Here is a 25,247-nt window from a genome sequence, read left to right as displayed (position 1 = left end):
GTAGACACACAGTTCTACATGTGGATGTCACACGTTTTATGGATGTAATAGGTTGCAGTAAACTGCAGTGCCAGCAGAGGGAGACATTTTATTTCAAGCCAACATGAAAACAGTCATGGAAAACATTTAAAGAAACATTATTAACAGATTTAGATCTGCCGCCTAGCTCAATCATTTCTGGCATCTGGTATGTACTTCATACCTTCCTTGGTCATTTGCAACTGTGTCTGAATAATTGAGACTTGCTGTATAAAGTGTTTTGAGTCCTCAGGTAGAATAGAGCAGAGTTTTATAAGAACCAATGCATTTACCATTTACATTTGACTTGTAGCCTGAGTCATTATGACATGCAATGTGGACTGATTGTTGTACAGCCATCTCTGCTAGACTTGAGCACCCAAAATGCTTAATGTACAGAATTTAATGAGCAGGCTTCAAAATGTTTAACTTATTTAGACTAATTTCATTAATAATCCATTTTCCAGTTCCATTTACTCCAATATTTTAAAAACCATAACACTGGTTCACAGACCCATGATCATGACAATAACTCCAGGACCCTTGGTACACTGTTCACTTTACATCAAGGACATGCTGGCAGGTGAGAGTGGAGTGGGATCTCAAATTTAATTTACATTAACTGTGATTTCTCTTTCTTCAAAGTAGAACATCTGTGGATGAGAGAGCTGCAGGACTGTGATGATGGGGAATACTTTGCTGGCATTATTCTGTAAGTACACTGATTTTCTCTGTTTGTGTGCCACTAACTGAGAAAAAAAAATCTCTCTGTTACTTTGAGAGTTTGATTAGATCCAGTTGGGTTTTTTTTTTTGTTGTTGTTGTTGTTATTGATTTAAACATTTTTTAAAGTTACTCTGAGTTGAGTTTCTTTTACTTCTTCATTATTTTACAAATTACAAAAAGTCAATTATGTTTTTGTGATGTTTCGAGCCTGTTTATTATCACATAATATATGGGTACAAATATGTTGATGGGGCATCTGAAAAATCTGTTTATGATTGATAAAGTGTGGATATTAATCTTTATTCTAGTGTTCAGTACATTCTTCTCAGGAAATGCTGAAGGTGAGAAATTGTTTTCTTTGTTTTCCATTTGTGTGATGTGTTTAGTACTTACTTTTTTGCAGCTCCTTTTTTTTCTTATATTTGATAAAATTATATAGTTTTATATACTTAATTATGTGTGTAACATTGGGATATTACATACATGTTGTTAAACTCACCCATGAGGCTAATTCTCTGGTTTTGTACTTCATGCAGATCAGTTTTCTTTTTGTGAATTCATCTGGTTGTCTCAGCAGATTCCAATAGTAATCCAGAATAAGCCACTGCTGAGAATATGAGAACAACCACAAACACAGACAGTTTCATATTCTTCTTTGTAGTGATTATCTCACAAACTCACTTTTAAAAGTCTCTGAAACTTAAATGAAAATGTTTAGATTAATATGTGAAACTATAGCCTCCATATACATCCATGTGTTGTAATCTCATGACTCTAGTGTGAGTCATGTTTTAATTTGGATGAGATATTCTGCAACATTCATTTTATTTCTTTTAACTCAACAGCAAATAAACCTAGAGCCACACTGAGAGCACAAAGTTCAGTCATACCAGCAGGGGGCAGTGTGACACTGAGCTGCTCTGTGGAGGGCTCTGCTGGCTGGAAGTTTGACTGGTTCAGACGTGATTCAGAGTTTTCTGGAGCTCAGAAAATAGGAGCTGGAACATCAGAGCACACTATCAGTATTTCAGAAGGAGGCATCTATTACTGCAGAGGAAGGAGAGGAGATCCAGTTTTCTACACAGAGTACAGTGCTCCAGTTACAATTCAGAAACAACGTGAGGGTGAAATTTTGTTGTGAAACACAGTAAAACAAAAATTCATGATTAAATTAAAGTAGAACTTTGTAACTTTGATTTTATTTCGTTCACTGTTGGTTTGTTCATGAATATTTGTGTTTATTTGTTTGTTGAACAGTTTGGGCTGCTGTGAAACTGCAGCACAGCTGGTCTCAGATATTCACTGGTGAGACAATCACTCCCAGATGTGAGATTCAGGGAGGTGAAGGAAAGGTGTGGAAATATGAATGGACAGCACCCAACACAAACAGCCCTCCAACATCCAGTGAATACAGGATCAGCAGAGTTTCAGTGTCCCACAGTGGAGACTACAGATGTCGGGGTAGCAGTGACTATCTCTTAACAGGATGGAGTGATATCATCACACTGACTGTGTCATGTAAGTTTCATCTAAAGGAGGGAAAAATAAACATTTACTTTTATTGCTGTCTTTAATGCAACTTTTTCTAAACTGAACTGCAGATAAACCAAAGGCCAAACTGAGAGCTGATAACACAGCTGTTCCAGTAGGGGGCAGTGTGACCCTGACCTGCTCTGTGAACCCATCATCATCATCTGGATGGAAATACTACTGGTACAGAGATGAGAAATCCTCTGAAGCCCTGACCACACATGATGCAGTTTTTGTCATGATCCTGGGTCTTTTGACCCAGCGTTTTAAGTTTGAGTTTATTTTGTTCATTAGGTTATCTAAGTTCATTTGGTTATTAGACTCCTTGTGTTTTCTTCCCCTGTATTTAAGTTTCCCCTCAACCTTCGTGTTTCATGCTGCGTGTCTTATGTTATCAAGTTTGTATTATCATGTCTGTCTCATGTTTCCTGTTTTATTTTGAAGGAGTCGTGTGTTCTTTGTTCATTGTATTTAGTTTCACTTCCCTTGTCCTGTCATTAGGCTCATGTCAGTCAGCTGTTCCTCCATGTGTTCCCACTTCCCCTAATCACCTGCTGTGTATTTAAGTCCTCTATTTTCAGTGTGTGATTGTCAGGTCGTCTGTTGTTCATGCCATGCTTCCAAGTTTCTTGTCTAGGTTTTTCTTATTGTTTGTTTAGATTCCCCAGTTTAGGTTTGTGTTAATTTTGCTTCAGTTTGCCTTGCCCTTTGTTTGTACCTTTTCTACCAGCCATATTAAACGGCTCGCCTTTTGTTAACATTTCAAGTTCTGTTCCCTGTTCCTTGGAGTCTGCGTTTTGGGTCCTTTTCTCAATTCATACAGTCTGCTCTCGCCAGACTGTGACAGTTTTCCACTCAAATGGACAAATCAGTGTCTCACAGGAAGGACTCTACAGGTGCAGAGGAGGAAGAGGAAACCCAGTTTACTACACAGAGGACAGCCAGTCAGTCAGGATTCGGAAAACTGGTGAGTTCAAACTTAATGAACCCCAAATCACTACCTGATGAAAAGTATCTGATGGAAATTGACCCCTTTTCTCATTCACTTGTTCATTTCCTGAATACAGTCCCAATCAGGCCTGTTGTGACTCTGTATCCAAACTGGTCTGAGATATACAGAGGAGAGACGATCACTGTCAGATGTGAGATCCATGGAGGAGACACTGAGTGGGATTGTGAGTGGGAAACAAACAGCATGATAAAAGCTCCAAATCAAAATGAATACAGGATTAGATCTGCTTCATCATCCAACAGTGGAAACTATCGCTGTAAGGGCAGAATGAAAAGTTCACAGCATAAAACAACAGAGTGGAGTGATTCAGTCACACTGACAGTTTCTGACAGTAAGTAGAGTCATAGTTCATTTAACCTGGAAATAGAAACAGTTTGTAAAAATGTGTTTTTATTAGTACATGTTGAGATATTTGACATGTTTAGATAGTCTCACTCTTAAAGTTCATCATAAATATTTGTGAGTCAACATTTTAGTGACATTGAATTCAGAGTTAAGAGACGAAACATTGAGAGAAAATCTTTGTTGAACAGATGAACCCCGTCCTGTCCTCACTGTGTCTCCATCATGGCTGAGTCCTGGAGCCTCAGTAACTCTGAACTGTGAGGTTGAACTTCCGTCTGCAGGATGGAGCTTCTACTGGTATAAAGCTGTTCCTGATCTATCAGAGAAATCCTCCAGTTATGAGCTGCTACCTGATGGCAGTGGGACTGCACAGGACTCCTACATCATTCATGGACAGACACACACAGCAGGATATGTGTGCAGAGCTGGAAGAGGAGACCCAGAGTATCACACTGATCACAGTCAACCAAAGTTTGTCTGGTCTGCAGGTCAGTGTGATTCTGTTTATCTTTTTTCAAGTAATGCAACAGCAAAAAAATGTAAATTGATGGGTTTTTTTTTTTGGGGGGGGGGGGTAGCATTGAAGGTGAAAATTATACGAACATTGCATCTTTTAGCACTGACCTTTAAACATTAAAGCAAAGGAATATTTTCACTGTGATATTTTGAATGCTAACATCTGTGAGCTTTGTCTCTTCACTGCATGTTGTTTCCAGATGTTCATTCAGCAGCGTCTCTCACAGTGAGTCCTGACAGTGCAACACTTCACCTCTGACTCTGTCTCACTGACCTGTGAGGGAAACTTCACTGAGTGGAGAGTGAGGAAGTTCTCTGAGGACGGCCGACTCTCTGACTGTAGGAGAATGACTGGATCCACATGTGACATCAACACATCAAAGTCAGATACTGCAGTGTACTGGTGTGAGTCTGGATCAGGAGAGTTCAGCAGTGCAGTCAACATCACTGTACAGAGTATGTTATTATACATTTACTACTTGGATTTTAATGAGTTAGACATCAAATGTGTATTTCTCCCATTATTTTTTTTGTGGCATACAGTATTTGTACCGTAGTCTTTAAGTGTACAAGATCAGATCTTCATGATGAAAAACATTTGTACAATCTGTTCTTATTATTGTCTGTCAGCTCTTTCTAAAAGTGTGCAGCAGCTGATGTGACTGAAACAATTGTGTGTGTGATTGTGTCACAGATGATGGTGATGGTCCTATCCTGGTGAGTCCTGTTCATCCTGTGACTGAGGGAGCTTCTGTTAGTCTGAGCTGCAGTTTGAGAACACAAAAAATACTTTCCAATGTGTTTTTCTATCACAATGACAAACTTCTTCAAAATGATCCCCGAGGGGAGCTGAAGATCTCTGCAGTGTCAAAGTCTGATGAAGGTTTCTACAAGTGTCAGTACTCAGGAAGAGAGTCAGCACAGAGCTGGATGTCAGTTAAAGGTGAGCAGGAGCAAAACATTTGATGGATTTTTATAAATGAGTTTTGTTTTAAGGCTTGAAGTCACCTCGCTTTATTTTCTGAGAACTTTCCTAAAATGATTTTATGAATTATAAAGTATAATTAAACTTTATTGTTTGTTGTCACAGTAACTGTGTCAGGAGCTGACAGCTCTTCGTCTCCTGTGTGGTTGATTGTTCGACTGGTTTGTGGAGTCTCTCTCATTATTATTCTCCTGCTCTTGTTGTATCGCTGCACAACAACCAACAGTGAGACCTTTTCCTTTACTTAACACAAACTCTTTATCCTTCAAAGACACAAATCCATCACGAGGTTCATTTAAAAGCAAAAGTCTTATTCTACATTTTTAATAAAGGTGCTGTTAATGAGCAGATGTTTAATCAACACCATCAGCAGCAAGTGTACTCCTCTCTTCTTGCTGGTTAGTTTTTCATCCAGTTATAATATTTTGCCTGATGTTTGCAACAAGACTGTACTTATTAAATCTGCTGCAGCTTTTAATATAAATGTTATTTTCAATATTTGTTTTTTAAAATAGCATCACAGACATGAGGTGACTGATTTTCTCTGACCTGCAGGTGATCATTGTGGCTATGAGATAATCAGAAGGTCTGAAAACTCTGAAAATGGTAAAGTATAAACTTTCATTAATATTGAGCTTGTGGACGCTGGATGATTATATAATAACTGTGTTTAACATTGAAGTCCATGTGTCCAACTATTTTCTTACACTTGGGGACCAGGTCGTGGGGGCAGCATCCTAAACAGAGAGGCCACATCCTCCAGCTTGTCTGGGGGAACACCAAGGCTTCCCACACCAGCCGAGAGATATAATCTCTTCAGCATTTCCTTGTTTTGCCCCAGGGTCTCCTCACAGTGGGACATGCCTGAAAAACATCACACATGAGGCATCCTTGTCAGATGCCTGAACCACCTCAAATGTGGTTCTACTCTGAGCCCCTCCCACATGGCCAAACACCTAACGCTATCTCTAAAGGAGAAGCAAGCCAAACTTCGAAGTAAGCTGATTTCCACTGCTTATATCCACGATCTCGTTCTTTGGGGTCACTAACCCAGAGCTTGTGACCATAAGTGAGGGTAGAGATGTAAACTGAGAGCTTCACTTTTACGGTCAGTTCTCTCTTCATCTTGACGTACCGGTACAGTGGACGTAGCGCCAATCTACTCCCCTCTCCTCCTGTGAGTGGTGGGCCTATAGGAGGGTGGACCCACGTCCTTTTTTTGGGCTATGCCCAGCCGGGCTCCATGGACCAATGCCTGGCCACCAGGTGCTTGCTCTTAGGCACCCTCCCCAGGCCTTGCTTCATGGGACCCCATTAACCCTTTCAAGGGCAGAGTGAACTGTTCCTTTCATTCAGGTTTTTTTTTTTTTTTTTTATTCTTTGTCTGGTCCTGGGTGAGGGACCGGATAAAATTTGCCATGGGTGACCCTACCAGGAGCCCCCCCCCCCCTCCTCCAACAACAACACAGCCCCTGGGATCCATGGGACACACAAACCCCTCCAAGATAATAATTTAGAGATTCACGGAAGGGAACATTAACATCAGTAAGATTATTATTTCATTGCTGCCAATGTCGCATCTGTGATTCAGCTCAAAGTCATTAACAAGACAAGTGAGTGCACAAAATGTGAGATTTTAAATGCAAAATGTACATTGGTAATTATTCTCACTGATAATAAATGTATTTAAGCAGAGAACAGAAGGTGTTTGTTTTGAAATGCTTTCATTTGATCACCTCAACAGGGCAACGTGGTGACGCAGAGGAGAGCTCTGACTACAATAATGTCAATCTGTCAGGGTGCTGGGTCGTTGACCAAAGATTCTGAGGTTATTTTGCTTTTGTGAGTCTCTCTGTGAAAGTGTGAAGATGGTCTAAGTTTATACAGTTTAAGCAGGAGTTTAGTTCTTTCTGTGTTTCTGAGTTTTCTTGTATTTCCAGTTTATGGTTTGTTGTCTGTGAGGTTCCACTTGTGTGTTTGCCTCATCCCTGTGTCGCTTGTGAGAGTCTGTCGTGTCATCCATGTCTCTGCTCACTCGCCCTCCGTGTGTCTTAGTAGTGTCAGTGTGTTTTGTCTCTCTGTTTGTTTATCCCCATTTCTGCATCAAGCTCGTGCGTTCGTGTACTTCCTGTTTTAGTTTGACAGCATTTCATCCCGTGTTCAGTGTGTTTGGTTTGGCTTCCCTGTCTCGTTATATTCAATTCATCAGAGCTGTTTTCCAATGTGTTTCCACTTCACTGATCATCTCTCAATCCTTCCAAGGTGTTTCAAGGTATTCCCAGTGTTCCACATTTTCTGTTAGTTTAAGTTTTAGCTTTCCCAGCTTAGTTTTTTTTCTTTATTTTTTTTCTTTATTTATTTTTGGTTAACCTGATTTGGTTCATGTTTGTTGGCCATGAAAAACGTTTTTTTGTTAAAATTTTGATTTTGTCTCTCGTTGTCTGCATTTGGATCCTTACAAAGAGCCACAGAGTCTGCAGCCACAGATTGTGACAAAATCCAAATTCAGCCACAGCTCTGAAGTCTTAACAGCAGCTCTTTAGCTGTTTCTCTTTAAAGTCTCTTAAATGCTTTAAGTCACTTTGAGTGAAAAGGAGAAGGTTTTGAATTCAAAGCAATGATCCTGATGCCTGAGTTTATATTTCCTTCAGAAAGAATCGTTTAGTGTGTTTCACTTGTTTCTCTCCCCTTAGATAATAATTTTTATTTACTTTAATGTACTGTAGATCTTTTTTTTTTTTATCTTTTTAATTGTTTATTTTTGTAATATATTATAAATGTCTTTCTGTGAAGCACTTTGCAACTTTGTTAATAAAAGTGTGATATAAATAAAGTGTGTTGTGTGTCAGACTGAGAGTACATGTTACAGCTGTTCAGTGTTGTGCATGAATCCACTGAAAGAGAGCTTTCATTTAAAAGCACTCATTGTCATTTAAAACGGCTTCAAACCCTCCAAAATGAACTAAAGCTATCAACGTGATGGGAAGTAACAACTGCTCTGATGATGCTCAGCAGCCTTTTTACTGTGTAGCCGTTTTTCCAGATTCATTTTGATAGTGTCAATCACATGTTCAGCAAGACCATGATAACTCTGTGTGACACATAAATCAAAATCAAATCGCTTTTAAACTACTTAAAATATAGTTTCTAACTTTCTCTCCTGCTTCATGACTTTTTTATGCACTGAAATTAAAGGAGCTCCTGATTTCTGACTGAGCCACATAGAGAAGAGGAAACACAGCCTGTGGTTTGAGCCACAAGTCTTCCTTTCAGCAGATTTATGATTGATTCATGTTCTCATCAAACTTCACACAGCAGAGAGGAAACAAGGAGTTCAGACAAAGATCACAGCGGGAATTTCATGAGCAGCTGTTTGATCTGTTCATTTAGTGCTTCTGTGTTCACTTTACTGCTACATGTGTTACTCGAACATTTGAAGCTATTTATTTATTATCAAAGAACCATCAAGTCGTTTAATGTAAGTTCTCATATTTTACTTTTTAGATGCACATTCATTTTAGTTTGCATCTGTGTGGGTTTCCTCCATGAACTCCAGCTTCCTAACAGCTGTTCTTATCATTATTTATATGTTCATTTAGTTATTCTGTTTTCATTGCTACCCAAAATCTTGTGAACAGAACATTTGAAGTCATCTATTCTCCACATCAGAGAGACATCAGTGTTCAAGGTCGGTCCTGTGACGGGCTTTAAGTGTCAGTGTGGATATAAAGTTATAGCTCCTTGTCCCATATTTCCCATGTCAAACTCTGAACACAGCTTCCAAGTCCAATCACTGGACTGTGCTTACAGCTGGTGGCCAATAGAGGGAGACATTAATCCATTTATAATTTATTGTAAGGAGTGAGAAGAGTTGATATGACTGAAGAACAGACAGAACAGAGGAATGATATTGACTTTGGACCCTATCATGAAAATAATCAGGCCTTGGATGGATGTCATAGTGATCAAAGCATTTACATTAATAAACTTTAAAAATACAGTTTCATTAATAAAGTTTTATTGGACTCAAATAAATAGTAATCATGGGCGGATTGATCCAAATATTGATAATTTTGATACCAGCATTTGTATCAATGTTGATCAATACGAGTGTAATGAGCTTGATACTTCAGTTTCTGTTCTCCTGTGTGCACCGCTGCAGTTTCATCAAAGAGGCAACCTGGCTGTCTGTGTAAATGCTGCTGTTTTCAGGTGTCACAGAGCAGCCACAGTTTGCTTCTCCTCTCTTGTGTTTTATGTTTTACTGTCACTGACTCAGCAGTGCCAGGCAAACAAGTAATCGAGTGTGCTCAGCTAACCAGGACCGTCCAGCAACGCAGTAAGCAGAGAATATCTATGTAGATAACTGTGGTAATAGTAATATTTCAGTTATATTACTTTAATTTTCAAAGTGGGACTGGCTGATTCTTACTCATAAAGTGTCATTTATGCTAAAACATTGATATAATACATTTATCTGACTGAAACATTTAAATGAAAACAATTACAGGAATTGAAACAAATATACCAAACATAGTATGACTCAGATTTAATTCAATATAATTACCCTGTTGTGCTAAATGTGAAAAAGATACTGTCTGATTACTGTAGTTAAAATACTATTAGATGTGCTAGATTATTGTTTTTTATTTTGGTCCCAGGTTTTAACTAATTAAAAATCCAAAGGGCAAAAGAAAAAAACTTAATGGGCATGAAAACTCCTTCATTCAGGATTAGCAATCTGATGATGTAGTTAATACTTAAAAAGTATTGGTACTGGTATCAGTATCAGTGATACAGGCCTTGTATTTTACTTGGTATCAGATTAATATCAAATCTTGCACACACATCTTATTGCACACGTCCAGAAATAGTGAAATATTAAATTTATTAAACTGTTACAATTTCAGCACCATGGACAGCGCACAAGGTTCTCACTGCATGAGCTGTGCTCTCTAACACGTGACTGTTTGTCGTGGTGGACCTGCACAAATTTAGCTGCATGCACATATAGATCTCTCTTTCACATTTATGGGCATAGGTTAATAATTTTCATTAAAAAGAAAAATGAAATAATTTACTGTTGTACTGTTTCTAGGGTCCCTGTCCCTGGGTTACATCATGTCACTGCAACAGTGTAATTATATTTGAAATAAGAAATCTCAAGAGAATCTGTCACTCTCTCTGCCCACAAAACCAGATCTTTGTGTAACTTCAGACAGTCAGATCCTTGTCATTCTCCATCTTTCTCATGCAAAAACACCTCTCCAATATAAACACTGGGTTGTGTTTAGAGCTGGTATTCAACAGAGGGCGCAATTTAGTTATTTATTGCAATGAATTAGTCTGCTTGGATGACTGTTAAATATTCCAGTCCTTCTACTTGTAAGTCACTGGGTGTCCATCTGAAACTGGGAAATTAAGGAGGAGTCGGCCTCATTAAGTGCTAAATGACCCAAGAGAACAGCCTTGATTGCTGCCACCATGCCTCGCAGGGTAACTGCACATTTATCACCTCCAGCTGGGACTGCAGAAACTGCAGGATCATGTCAACTGTGGGGGTCCAGCTGGTGGACCACACCAGGAGGCCAACAGCCACCAGCAGAAGGATTAGTAGTCCTGGTGGGTGGTGTAAAAGACTCCTGTAGTGTTCTCACTTCTGGATCAGGCTGGATCAGGGACTACAGAAACTGCAGGATAATGTCAACTGTGGAGCTGGATTATTGTTGTGTTTTTTGTTTTGTTTTTTTTGTCTCCTTTTTTATGGCACAGGTAGGCAGGGCACCAATTCACTGAGCCTCTGGCACACCTGCTACGCCTCAGACGCTTTCATCAGAAGCGTTCCTAAGGAGCTGCACGATGGTCGTCTAGTGTCAGAGTATTGTCCTTTTCAGGGGTGTCTGTGTAACTGTTCGCCCGCCTACCGGAGCTTGTGGAGATCATCTTCTCCGAGTCTATACGGAGATTCAGATAATACAGTATTTACAGTAATGTAAATACGTTCCTTCCCTGTAGCCTTTCACTGTAAATAAACTTCCTTCACTGCAACCTCCGAACTTCCGTGTTTTCTGCTCTTGAGTCCACCCATAGCTACACCTAACAACAGACTGCCAGCCTGAGCCCTACTCAGGGCGGGACTGGGACAAAAAATCGGCTCGGGCATTTTGACTAGAGACCGGCCCACCAGGATAAAGATTGAAAATGTGACGTCATTCAGGGGTAAAACCGCAAAGGATTCTGGGAACTTGTGGCAAGAGGTACTAGCGCACGCAGGCGTTCAATTGAACTCAGTTACACAGCGATAAAAAGAAACCCAAAAAATGGCAAGAAGCTGTTATATTATTAACTGCAATAGCTGGTCGCATGACAGCCACGGGAAGCCGACGGGTAGAGAGATTGTTTTTTTAATCGGATTACGTCGTTGAAGAGAATTTTTTAAGCCATGTTTCCGAAGTAAGAGCCGACGGATGGTCTGGATATACCAAATATAACGTCTCAGAACACTCCAACTCACAGGTTAGTCTGCTCCAAGCATTCCCACAAAGGTCAGAGTTTTGTAGTATTAATACGTCATTTTTCTTAACATAATTGGTGATATAGGTTACAAGCAAGTCTGGCGCTGAACAGAAATTGTCGCGCTATGCTCCTTTATTTATTGTGCATAAATAGTGAATTGTCCTGACACAATACTGCGCTTCGCTTCTGTTATTACCATGGTACATTGACAAAAACATATACTTTTATTCACAGGATAAAACAGTTGTTTTGTATCACTAATTGTCCAGTGCGATTACAACATACAATATTATTGTCACTGCTACATTTCTGTAATGCTACCAGAAATTATTTCCACTACTAATTAATTACCGTTGAGCTCAAAGGTTATATTAATAAACGGTTAACGAATGTGTATTTATGACGACAATTTGTGAGACTGGTAAACTTACCTTTGTTCGTACGATGGTCTTTCGTTCTACACGGTGCATTTCAAGGTCCTGCACCCATCTGTCAGTAAACTGTACCTGGGCTTGTTGCAGTGACCTGAAGTTACTAAACTTCATGAGTGTATGCACTCACTCCAAGAACCGTATAATTATAAATCTGAGCGTGGTGAAAGTTGGGCAGCACGCTGACGTCTTTTGTCCACTCTGTGTGCTCCTAAGGGTCTGACCCTTTCACTCCTTTGATTTTTTCTTCGTATCTTTTCTTTGTCTTTTCGTTGAGTCTGTCTTTTTATGGATTGGCATTGTTCTCCTTTTGTTTTGTACATTCCTTTTTTGTGCGGCAAAGAAAAGACAAGAAGGTATTGGAACCGGAGAATTAAAGTTTTGCGGTGCTGCAAACGCTTGCATTTGATGCGGTGCTTGGATTGTTTTGCCACGAGTTCCCTGCATGCAATGCGCGAAAATCACGTGATTTCTAAACAAGGGAGCGGGTGCATCCAGCCTCCTCGGCTGTAATTGGTCCAGCCCAGAGTCGATCATGACCAATTGGCCAATCCAACACCTTTCATTATATATACCCTTCCTAAAAAAAAAAAAATCCATCGGCCCATAAAAACAAAAAATCGCCAGCAGCCCACCGGGCAAATGCCCGGTATGCCCGATGGCCAGTCCAGCTATGGCCCTACTGGGAAAAGGTGGAACAGTGACCCCCTTCACCTGGGACAGGAGGACCTTCGGAAAAGGGTGTCCCTTTCTGAGTGGTGGGTCAGTTGGAAACCAGGCCATGTGGGGCCAAAGTGGGGCCACCAGGATCAACCGCACCTCTTTGGTCTGGACCTGGCAAAGGAATGACTGGAGGAGGGAGTATGGAGGGAAGGCAAAAGGGTTTGCCAGGTTGTCACACACAAGGGGAGGGACATCGTTCTGCAGGGAGACAAACAGATGGAAAATGTTGACTCCCTGGAAAAAAAGAAAAAGGTTGTCTTCTGCCCTGTCTGTTATGACAATGACAAGGTGCCCCTGCAGACACAACAGAACTTACTTGAGTGCCAGGACGACAGCTTGCAGCTCCAGCATTTACAGTGAGGTCAGTAAGTATTTGATCACCCTGTGATTTTTTCCCCTCTTACTTAGAAATCATGAAGGGGTCTACAATTTTCAGCATAGGTGCATTTACACAGTGAGAGACAGAATCTAAAAAGAAAAATCCGGAAATCACATTGTATGACTTTTGAACTATTTATTTGTGAATTACTGTGTCAAATAAGTATTTGATCACTTGAGTCAAAAAATGTTAATATTTGGTACAGACGCCTTTGTTAACAATTACAGAGGTCAAACGGTTCCTGTAGTTCTTCACCAGGTTTGCACACACTGCAGGAGGGATTTTGGTCCACTCCTCCATACAGATCTTCTCTACATCTGTCAGCTTTCGGGGTTGTCGCTGAGCAACACAGTTTCAGCTCCCGCCAAAGATTTTCTATTGGATTTAGGTCTGGAGACTGGCTAGGCCACTCCAGAACCTTAATATGCTCCTTACGGAGCCACTCCTTGGTTTTCCTGGCTGTGGGCTTTGGGTCATTGTCATGTTGGAAGACCCAGCCAGGACCCATCTTTAATGCTCTAACTGAGGGAAGGAGGTTTTTGCCCAATATGTCACAATACATGGCCCGTTCATCCTCTCATTAATACAGTGCAGTCGTCCCGTCCCCTATGCAGAAAAACACCCCCAGAGCATGATGCTTCCAGCCCCATGCTTCACTGTACGTATGGTATTATTGGGATGATACTCATCATTCTTCTCCCTCCAAACATGGTGAATGGAGTTAAGACCAAAAAATTCTACTTTGGGCTCATCTGACCACAGGACTTCCTCCCATGACTCCTCTGGATCATCCAGATGATCCCTGGCAAACTTCAGACAGGCCTGGACATGGGCTGACTTAAGCAGGGGAATCTTCTGTGCGATGCAAGATTTTAAACCATGATGTCTTAGTGTATTACTGATAGTAGCCTTGGAAACGACCAGCTCCTCCCATGTAGTTCTGGGCTGATTCTTCACTATTCTTGGCATCACTGAAACCCCACGAGGAGAGATCTTCCGTGGGGCCGACAGACATTGACAGTCATCGTTAGCCTCTTCCATTTCCTGACAATTGCTCCAACAGTTGTTCTTTTTTCACCAAGCTGCTTAGCAATTGCCCCGTAGCCCTTTCCAGCGAGGTCTACCGTTTTGTCTCTTGTGTCTTTTGACAGCTCTTTGGTTTTGCCTATGTTGCTACTTAGACTTGGTTGATTGTGGGGTGCACAGGTGTCTTTATGACAGCTAACGACCTCAAACAGGTGCTACTTATTTAGAATCATGAGCAGAGTGTAGCTGGACTATTTGAAAGCAAAATAACAGGTCTTTGAGGGTCAGAAATCTGGCTGATAAGCAAGTGATCAAATACTTATTTGACACAGTAATTCACAAATAAATTGTTCGAAAATCATACAATGTGATTACCGGATTTTTCTTTTTAGATTCTGTCTCTCACAGTGGAAATGCACCTATGCTGAAAATTGTAGACCCCTCCATGACTTCTAAGTAAGAGAAGTTGCAAAATCACAGGGTGATTAGTGCGCATGCGCCAACCAGCGTGCAGCCTGTTACAGTCGCTCCTGCTTTTCTCTTAGTTTAGCTCTTTTTTCTTACGTATTCTTTTTTTTTCTGACTTGTATTTTCCTCCGTTTTCTATCTCTTACTCAATCATGTGGATTGAGAGAGTTTTTGTTCTTCTGGTGGCCGTGGAACTGTTACTTTTATCAAGGAACGGGACCGCGGCACATCTCTTACACTCACGGACTGTTTACTCCAGAGATCAGCTGATCGCCCTGATGCCGGCCGGCTCGCTGGCCAGGCCCGCAGAAGTACCAGCTGAAATTTGGAGGAAAACACATCGGGGATGCAGAGGTCAAGGACAGAAGAGAAGAAAAAAGGTGACGGTGAGACAGCGGAGGCTCGAAGCAAGGAGGAGGTTTAAACCGTGTCTGCCGTCTATCGTGATGGGTAATGTGCGATCGTTGGCAATTAAAATCGACGAGCTCTCAGCACTGGTACGGAGTCAGAGGGAATACCGAGAGTGTAGCCTGATGTGTTTCACCGAATCATGGCTGCACCAGGACATTCCCGATGAGAATGCTTCCGTGGAAGGCTTCCACACTGTTCGGGCGGACAGGGACAGCATCGCTAGCGGTAAGCGTAAAGGAGGTGGGCTTGCTGTTTTAGTTAACAACCGGTGGTGTAACCCTGCCAACATAACAATCAAAGAAAAGATTTGTTGCCCGGACACTGAACTGTGTGCTGTTGGACTCAGGCCGTATTATTTACCCAGGGAATTCTCTCACGTCATCTTGGTGGCTGTTTATGTTCCCCCCTCTGCTAACCCCACAGCTGCATGTGACACTATCCACTCTGCCATAGCTCGGTTACAGACTCAGCACCCGAGTGCCTTTATTGTGATCTCGGGTGACTTCAACCATGTATCACTGGACAATACACTACCAACATTCAAACAATATGTGGACTGTCCCACCAGGGGAGAGAAAACTTTAGACTTGCTGTATGCTAACGTCAAGGATGCATACAGCTCCTCCTCCCTCCCCCCACTTGGTAGGTCAGATCATAACCTGATTCACCTCACCCCCCGCTATGTGCCAATTGTGAGGAGGGAACCTGTGACCACCAGGACTGTCAGGAGGTGGTCAGAGGAGGCCTTAGCAGAACTACAGGGCTGTTTCGAGGTGACCGACTGGGAAACACTCTGTGAGCCTCACGCCGAGGACATCAATGGGCTTACTGAGTGTATCACAGACTACATAACTTTCTGCACCGACTCCATTGTTCCAGCTCAGACTGTTCATTGTTACCCAAATAACAAGCCGTGGGTGACTAAGGACATCAAAGCCCTCCTCAACAACAAGAAGAGGGCTTTCAGAGGGGGCAACAAAGAGGAGGTGAGGAAGATCCAGGTGTTACTAAAGGACAAGATCAGAGAGGCTAAGGACAATTACAGGAGGAAGCTGGAGTGGAAACTCCAGCAGAACAGCATGAGAGAGGTGTGGAGGGGCATGAAGACCATCACTGCCCAGCCAACATTTATATGTGGGGCCCATATGGTTTGGAAATGGGCTGAAAAATGGGCCCCATATAGGATTGTCCGCGGGTTCCGTAATGGCCCCATATTAAATGCCCATATAGGTGTTATGTTAGGAAAATCTGGGAACTAAATGGGCCCCAACTGGGAAAAGTACACAGAAACCCACCTGGGCCCCATCTTTCAAGTTTTTGTGGGTACCATGTAGGCACCACATAGGCTAAAAAAGTGGGTTTTAAGTGGGATTGTCCGCAGGTTCCATAATGGCCCCATTTTATAAGCCCATCTCGGTGTTATATTGGTAAAATCTGGGAACTAAATGTGCCCCAACTGGGCAAAGTACACAGAAACCCACCTGGGCCCCATCTTTCAAGTTTTTTGTGGGTACCATGTGGGCACCACATAGGCTAAAAAGTGGGTTTTAAGTGGGATTGTCCGCGGGTTCCGTAATGGCCCCATTTTATAAGCCCATCTCGGTATTATATTGGTAAAATCTGGGAACTAGATGGACCCCAACTGGGCAAAGTACACAGAAACCCACCTAGGCCCCATCTTTCAAGTTTTTGTGGGTACCATGTGGGCACCACATAGGCTAAAAAGTGGGTTTTAAGTGGGATTGTCCGCGGGTTCCGTAATGGCCCCATTTTATAAGCCCATCTCGGTGTTATATTGGTAAAATCTGGGAACTAAATGGACCCCAACTGGGCAAAGTACACAGAAACCCACCTAGGCCCCATCTTTCAAGTTTTTGTGGGTACCATGTGGGCACCACATAGGCTAAAAAGTGGGTTTTAAGTGGGATTGTCCGCGGGTTCCGTAATGGCCCCATTTTATAAGCCCATCTCGGTGTTATATTGGTATAATCTGGGAACTAAATGGACCCCAACTGGGCAAAGTACAAAGAAACCCACCCAGGCCCCACCTTTCAAGTTGTTTTGTGGGTACCATGTGAGTACCACATAGGCTAAAAAGTGGGTTTTAAGTGGGATTGTCCGCGGGTTCCATAATGGCCCCATTTTATAAGCCCATCTCGGTGTTATATAGGTAAAATCTGGGAACTAAATGGACCCCAACTGGGCAAAGTACACTGAAACCCACCTAGGCCCCATTTTTCAAGTTCTTAGTGGGTACAACATGAGGAAAACATGAGCTAAAAAGTTGGAATGGCATTAGCAGTGGGTTCTGTATTTGCATCTTATTTCTAGTTTGAATTGACTAAGTTCTGGCACTGAGTGGGCCCCATGTAGTAAAACAGTCACAAAATCTATTTTTCAGACGGCTAATACGGGTTCTGTGACACAAAGACACCAAATATATTAAAAAGCTGACCGCAAACAAAATCTAGTTTGTAAATAAAACCATTTCAAAAATCATGAGGGTACACAAAACAACATTTTTCACATTTATTTTGTCCAACAACTGTGATTTTACGTAACTGTATTCCAAAGTGCGTAAACGTTTAAAAACTAGAAATGTCAAACTACAGCAAAATTCCTTAGATATTTGGAACTGTAGCAACATGGGGGAAAAGTCAGATGGAAAACTCAAAAGCTCATCTTGAATCAGCAGGGTTTGTTTTTTTACAGAGCCGTAAGTCTATTTTGTACCCTTGCAGCCCTCGGTCCTCCTCTGTCTTTAGCTCCACTGAACCACTTGGACAGAGCCTTGCTTCTTGCAAGTTGACTTTTGATGTTAAATAATTCTTCAGTGCCTCTGCAAATGAAGAAGAAGAAAAACGGGCAAGCCAAAGTAAAGTTAATCTTAGCTTACTTCATTTGGTGATGATTTTCAAAGAACAATGTTTATTTCACTTTATTGTAGAGGTGGGAATCACCATACATCCTACGATACGATATTATCACAATACTTAGTGCACGATACGATATTATTGCAATTTTTTAAAAATATTTTGCAATATTCAGATTCTGTACATAAAGGTAAACTTTATCAATATTCATTTTATGTAATAACAAAGTCTCACACTCAGTCTTTCTCTCATTTCAGTCAGTTTTATTGTTGACAAACTGAACGGTTTGTATTACAGTCTAGTCCAACTTAACTGAATGCAACCATCTGGTACAATTATAGCTATTCTAAACTATGCAATTTGTGAAAACTATGCAGCCCCTTCAGCAACTGAAGAATTTGAAAGTAAATTAAAACGAAATATAATTTTACATTAAATAAAAAAGTTTTAAACTTAATTAAAATAAAACATGTTTATTGCTGCCAAAAAAAAGTTAAACACATTTGGACAGTGAAGGAATGTCAGGGTTCTTGCTCAGAAAAAGGATCAACATGCTCTGAAGTCAGAGTCCACAAAAACTTTTTTGTAACAAAATATCGATTTCTGCTGTCCCTGTATCGATACATTATTAGCAAACAAAATATCACGATACTACACAGTATCGATTTTTTCCCCCACCCCTACTTTATTGCCTCAAAAAATATATACAAATTGCATGATAACCAATCTCAGTTACACTTTCAAACACTTTATTAAAAAAGTTTAGTTTTCTAAAGTTCAAATGTCTCAAGTGAAACTAACTTACCATACACAACATTAAAAAGACGCAAATCTCTGAACTTTTTTTCCCCATGTCGGCCAAGCATGTTGTACTCCACAGCCAGCTCAGGTGATATGAGGAATTTCATCATCCTTCTTGTGGCATCGTCTACACTTGTTTCCCCTGTATCTGCTACCATGGCAACCTGAGGGGAACATACAAAAAGGACAGATTAGATACTGGCATCTGGTTAGGATGCCTCCCTGGTGAGGTGTTTTGGGCACGTCCCACCAGGAAGAGACCCAGAACACCCAGGACATGCTGGAGGGACTATGTTTTTCAGCTGGCCTGGGAATGCCTTGGGATTCCCCCGGAAGAGCTGGGCCAAGTGCCTGGAGAGAGCGAAGTCTGGGCCTCTCTACTTAGTACCGGATTGGGTCGAGGGGCAGCAGCCTAAGCTTAAGATAATGGACTGGAATGGAGGATAAATGGACACTTTACATATTACTTAATGTTTACTGTGTGGTGATAAAAAAAAAAATGGTAGTAAACACAAGCTAAACTAAAAAAATTAATTGCGCTTCCTTAACCCTTTATCCCCAATAATGTTACGCAGGATAACTGGTAGGTCTGGTAGGTTTTTTCCTCTACTGTATACTATATGAATGTAATCAAGGATTAATAACAGAAAGAAAAAAGAAATTGAAATTTTGCCATTTTTACTAAAGGCAATCAAAATGTACATGAATAAAATATTTAAATTAGTCAATTCAAATTAATAACTCTAAAACACTGAACAAAATTAAGTATTTGACCCTGTGGTTTATTTTCGGACATCTCTTTTCTTCTAAAAGTCCAGGCGTGTTGGGCCCCTGGCAGAGTTCAGGTTTGACGAGACAGGTTTGGAAAAACCTGTCGCTGGCGACTTTTTGGGGGCTAAAGGGTTAAAATAAATAGGAATTGGCCAAAATTTGTATAAACTATGAAATAGCAGAACAAAAGTAAAAAAAAAAAATCTTTATCTGTTATCAGAATCAAATATTTGATTAGAATAAAAAATTTAACTTTCTGGAAGATTTCTCGTTACATCTGTCATAAAAGTAACAACATCTCAGAAAAGAAACATGATAGCAACAGAAAAATATGATAGCAGTGTGATGTGATGGTCCCTGGCCAGATTTTTACACATATTATAAGCCCTGTGACACAAAAACCACAGAACTCTGACACGCACAGACTGTTTTCCTTCGTGCTAATGAAGAAAAATGCTGGTCTGGTATGTAAAAGGGAATTTATTCTTCCAGGACCTGAAGCTCCATAATGCAGCCCTCCAACAGCCAAACCTATCTGTTCTCTGATTGTCTTGATGCATGCTCAATCATCCAGGTAAGTAAATCTCCAAAAGTTGATTCTGTTCATCTGGACGTAGCGCTTGCAGCATTTTCTCCCACTGAAAATGCTACGTCCAGATGAACAGAATCAACTTCTGGAGATGTTCTCTGATTGGATTGTTTAATTGGTGATTGACATGAAATTGACCAATCAGCTGAAAGGAAGAAAAATAGGGTCAAAATTTGGATGTGTAAGTATAAATCCACACACAGCCAGGAAAGCCGAGCGCAGAGTTGTTTGTAGCACCAATTCAGCCAGAGTGGAGCCAGATGGATTTTCCATCCATCCACACTGTAAAGTCTATAGACCAGCAAGTGATAAATTAACAGTGTTGTTGGTATTTTCTAAAACAGTTGTATGCAATAGGAATTGCTGTTTATAGTCCTCCTGTATATCTGCATGTTCCCTCCCAATTAAAACCTGTGATAATGGAGATTCAAATTCATGTCATACCTATACCAACAGTTATCAAGTATCCAGATCGACCTTTACTGATGTGCTCTGTCAGTGCGCCCCAGGGCAGCTGTGGCTACAATGTAGCTTGCCATCGCCAGTGTGTGATTGTGTGTGTGAATGGGTGAATGACTGAATGTAGTGTGAAGCGCTTTGGGGTCCTTAGGGACTAGAAAAGCGCTATAAAAATGCAGGCCATTTACCATTTAAAGGAAAATTGTTATTTCCATGTATTTTCCTGTTCTGCCTTCAACTTTGAGGACTTCCCCCCACATTTCTAGTTGTGACAGTGCACCTACAACAAAAAAAATCTGCTGTGATTTACATTTGTTGAAAGAGCAATTTTGTAAAATAGTCTATTTTTGTATGCACAGTTTACAAATCTGTCCTGTACAGCATGGACTGATTGCATGCTAAAAAGTTGTTGCTTAAAAATAAAACAATAAATTTTTAATTAATAACATCAGCAGAAAGCCTTGTTATTAATTAGATGTACAATTTCTATAGAATACGAAACAACTCAGTTCATTTTTGATCATATCAATACCAGCATATTACACAACTAGTGATGGGATTTTCGTCTCTTTTTAGAAAGCCGGCTCTTTCGGCTCCCAACCGGCTCTTCAGGTTGTTTTGTTGCTTTAATTAATTTATTATTAACAACAATATAAAATTATGAACAAAAGGAATTACTAATGTAAAAAAAGAAATGTGGTTTTATTTATATATGTTTATATATAAATATATATGGTGGCCCCTAGAGACAAAGCATGTACAAACTCCAAAACCCATTTCTAGCGTCAACTGAACTTCCAAAACAGAGCTATCTAGATCACTTAATTTACACAATTGAAATCATATGTGTATTTTTTGTGTATTTATACACAAGCACTCATATATATTCATAAAAAATTCCAAAAGCTGTTCATTTACCTGTTACTACCACACACCAAATCCGGTCGTTGGTACTTCCTGGCTTCTGTAGCCACTAGGTAACAAAATCTCAACACTGTGCCTAGCATCCTGGAGCACTTCTGTTGTGTTTTGTACGTGCTTTGGAGTTTGTACGTGCTATGGAGTTTTTACGTGTTTTGGGGTTTGTACGTGCTTTGTCTCTAGCAGCCACCGTAAATATACTTTTATTTATTCTCTCCACATAAAATGTAATAAATAAATCATATAATACAAAAAAAACAACTATTTACATTTCAACTTTTAACTATTTAAATTTTCAGCTTTTTCCTTTTAAACAAATTTAAAGTGAAACAACACAAAACACTGCAAACCACAACACAATTAAATATAAATTATAATATGAAAACAAACAGAAGATGCACATTCTCTGTCATATGGGCCTGCATGAATAAACTTTCTGAATCCTTTATCATCCGCAATTGAAAATAGTTGTGGATGATTACTATACCTTTCTAATGTCACGTTGTTGTCCCTGGCTCTCTTTCTCTCTCTCTCCCTCCTGCTCTGTTACTGTGCTACTGCGTGTGTAACAACCGCCCCTCCCCCCTCTTCCCAGCGCAAAGCACAAGGCTCGCGTGCAGAGTGAAGCGGAAAAAAAGTGCGAGAGAGAGGGTGAGAGAGAGAGAAAAAACACGCTTGTGTCGTTCACTTCAAAGAGTCGTTTCGTTTTGACCAACACATCACTAACAACCATGATGAAAAACGCTCATCTGCTTCCATCACCATCAGCTGATTAACATTGAGCTGCTGCAGTCAACACCATCAAACTAATTTACTGTTTAATGTTATGTTATTGAATGCTTTTATTTTTAAATCTTTACCAGCGCTTAAAGACTGTAGATGTTCACACCTGGTGTTAGAAAACCGAGCTCACTGCAGTATTTTTTTTTATAACAGGAAATTTAAATTTTTATTGGTTACCGTGTTTATTACCACTTTTATCAGTAATGTACTTCCTATAAAATATGGATTTGATAAGTTACCGGTTTATTGAAATCAGCTAGTGAACACATCGATCACTTTATTGAACTACACGCCTTACACTCTTGTGAGCTCTGGTTACTAACAGCAGGTGTGAATGTTTGGAGTCCAAAACGCAGATAAAGATTAGAATAACAAGGCAATGTAAAATCAGTTTAATGCAGTTGACAGTAGCAGCTCAGATGGAAATCAGCCAATTGTGAGGAGAGCAGAGGACCAAAACTGTCAGAGTTGTGGGTCAAGTGAAGAGAACACTGTTGGCATTATTGTTAGCATAAAAGATGAAAATTAAATAAATGTTAAATTTTAAAATAGATCATTGCCTCCTGTGCCTAAATAAATATATATACTTAATACCAATAAAAAAAAAGGATGCCCCAAAGACCATCACTTTTCAAAAATAATAATAATAATAATAATAAGTAATACAAATAATATGAAAGTTACTTACATGTCAAAGATGGTGCTTGTGATCTTGAAGAATCTAAATGTGATAAGGAAATGAAAGAAAGTGCATGAGAAAATACAAACATTTTTGTTTTTTCCCAGGATAATTCAATAAAAAAAGATTCTCTTACTAATGCACAAAATGAACAGTGTAATTAAAAGTTTGAAAGGCACTGCATGTGTTTATATGATAAACTGACTAATTCAAGCAGCAAACACTAGCAGTGCAAAAATGTATCTAACTAGCTGACAGACTTTAAAGTCACAGGAAGATATATCAAAATGGTGACTTATGCCAGAACAAATGACTTGACAGACATAAATCCTAAATTCCTTTAAGTAAAAAAGGAATTACTTTTTTATAAGTGGTCCCTAGTGGTTTTCAAATTATTACATGGCTTGTTAATTTTTTATTAAATTATTAAGAAGCCAGATGAGTTCAAAACATTTACAAATTACTATAAAGCACTATCCAAACTTCAAATCAAGTGGCAAAATCTCCAAATTAAAAGTACTCGCAAACTATAAAAATTTGATTATACTTAAAAATATGCAAAAACTAATTTAGTGGAATTTTTACCTGCTCAAGAATACATTGAACATGCAATATTTAATTGAAAAGAACAAAATTTGTGTACTTTTAGAAAGGATTATTAAATATTTGGGGATACTAGACATAAAGAGGGTCTCGTACATTTACGGGCATCTAATTTCCTGGATTTAATGGTTTAAAAGTTTAATAGGTCTTTGAAGTTGATAATAAAATTGAGTCCATTATTAGCAAAAAGAATTTAAAAAAAAAAGAGCAAAAAAATGCTTAATATATAATAATTGTTTTAAACTTAAGCTTTGTAATTGTAGCAGATTTCATTATGTCTGTAATTTTTTATTTAGCCCCACAGTAGTAAAAGCCATAAATGGGAGTTAGATTTATTACTAGTATTTTACACAGCATTCAGCTATAATAACATGTTCTGCATTTTCCTACTTCACCATCTGATCTGAACAGCTGCACTCTCTTAATTAATTAATGACCTAACATTTCTCAGTAACCAATAACTAGATGGAACAGCACAGTATCTAAGAGAGTGATCAGACAGTGTTTGAGCTAAAGACGCTGTGTGTTTCTTTTGGGGGCTTTTTACACACTGATCCACCACCGTTTTCCCATAGTACAATGCATATCTGGTAACATTACCGTATTCAGATCAGAAAACCGTTTCAGCTGCAGGCATCTACTCCTGTAATTTAAACAATCACCTTGCTACACTGCACATGAATATTACGTAACATGGGATGACTAGCTCATGTTCAGACATTTAAGGCCGAGTTAGCTGAGCAGGAATCCACTAAAGCCAAAAAAATAATATAAATTTTTTAAATTAATTACAAAAACCTTATAGGAAAACCCAAGAAACAGTTGCAGAAGCACAGAAAAAAACTGCCGTGTACGTTATAGTGTGTAAATTCAAAAACTGTATAGAGAGAATGGTGCAATGAAAACAGAATTAGATAAGATGAACTTTATTGAGTAGAATATAGGCAGTAAGAGTTTTTTAATTAACTTTAAATTATGTTTGCCAAAGACAATGCAGCAAATTAACCCAGTTCTACCTGCTAGCTAAAGATGTTATGCTTCTCCCCCTTATACCGTTTAGGACGACTATAGAAAGTTACTAAAATAACCATTGATGAAAACGTATCAAACTTTAAGTATTTACCTTTGTCATAGTTTTCGATTCTTTGGTATCCTTTTGTCCTCCACGTTCTTAAACACCAGGGAGAGAAAAGGCGCAACAGACGAAAGACCGCGAAGACTAGACGCTAGGCGGTGCAATCTGCTCCTCCCTCTTTTTAAACGAGCCAATAGGAGCTGCTCACATTAAAAACAACTTTATTTAAAAAGTCGTTTTACACCTGATACAAAAATTTTAAAAGTCAAACAATGCACAAGTTTAAAATAACAATTTTATTTTTAAAAGTTTTTTAAGCATAGGGATGGTTAATATGTTTTAAAAAGTAATATATAATATTTATCAAAAAGTGTCACCCAAATCAACATCATAATAAAAATATAATTAATAAAAATATAATAATGATAAGAAGAAGAATAACAGTTTACCTAAAAGCTCTTCTAACATTAGACTGGTTTTGAAAAGTTTCAATAGTGTCAATACACCATAAGGACAAGGGAGTTTCACAGTTGAAGTGTGACTGCTTGAAAGACCCCATTCCCTCTCCTTTCCACTAGTTCAAAGAAAATATAAATTATTTCTGGTT

The 25,247-nt window shown here is 39.5% G+C and overlaps 1 protein-coding gene, 1 long non-coding RNA gene and 1 pseudogene across 2 annotated transcripts; 1 reads left to right on the top strand and 2 right to left on the bottom strand.

The window, feature by feature from the left end:
• The first annotated feature begins 3,113 nt into the window (after positions 1-3,113).
• On the top strand, positions 3,114-5,380 carry LOC112431598 (low affinity immunoglobulin gamma Fc region receptor II-like). Its single transcript, XM_024800263.2, has 6 exons — positions 3,114-3,241; positions 3,342-3,617; positions 3,820-4,119; positions 4,388-4,603; positions 4,842-5,090; positions 5,238-5,380. Exons 2-6 carry the CDS (start codon positions 3,470-3,472, stop codon positions 5,378-5,380), a joined length of 1,056 nt encoding a protein of 351 aa, XP_024656031.2. The 5' UTR covers positions 3,114-3,241; positions 3,342-3,469.
• A 455-nt stretch (positions 5,381-5,835) lies between these two features.
• LOC143416661 (uncharacterized) lies at positions 5,836-16,392 on the bottom strand (annotated as a pseudogene).
• Positions 16,393-17,879: 1,487 nt separating this feature from the next.
• On the bottom strand, positions 17,880-24,819 carry LOC112431602 (uncharacterized). Its single transcript, XR_003022587.2, has 4 exons — positions 24,689-24,819; positions 22,972-23,004; positions 18,765-18,924; positions 17,880-17,925 (listed from the first exon to the last, which is right to left on the bottom strand). It is a non-coding gene; the product is annotated as an uncharacterized LOC112431602 (long non-coding RNA).
• Positions 24,820-25,247: the final 428 nt, after the last annotated feature.

This window comes from Maylandia zebra, linkage group LG3 (assembly GCF_041146795.1).
Source record: "Maylandia zebra isolate NMK-2024a linkage group LG3, Mzebra_GT3a, whole genome shotgun sequence".
Lineage (NCBI taxonomy): Eukaryota > Metazoa > Chordata > Actinopteri > Cichliformes > Cichlidae > Maylandia > Maylandia zebra.
The sequence above is the reverse complement of the archived record's forward strand: the minus strand, read 5'-3'. Positions and strand labels throughout refer to the sequence as shown.

What these genes read in the sequence shown, in the direction of transcription:
- LOC112431598 (XM_024800263.2), top strand. Translation starts at nt 3,470, where the DNA reads ATGATAAAAGCTCCAAATCAAAATGAATACAGGATTAGATCTGCTTCA. An exon ending in CACACTGACAGTTTCTGACA is followed by an intron (nt 3,618 to 3,819) that starts GTAAGTAGAGTC and finishes TTTGTTGAACAG; the next exon opens with ATGAACCCCGTCCTGTCCTC. An exon ending in AGTCAACATCACTGTACAGA is followed by an intron (nt 4,604 to 4,841) that starts GTATGTTATTAT and finishes ATTGTGTCACAG; the next exon opens with ATGATGGTGATGGTCCTATC.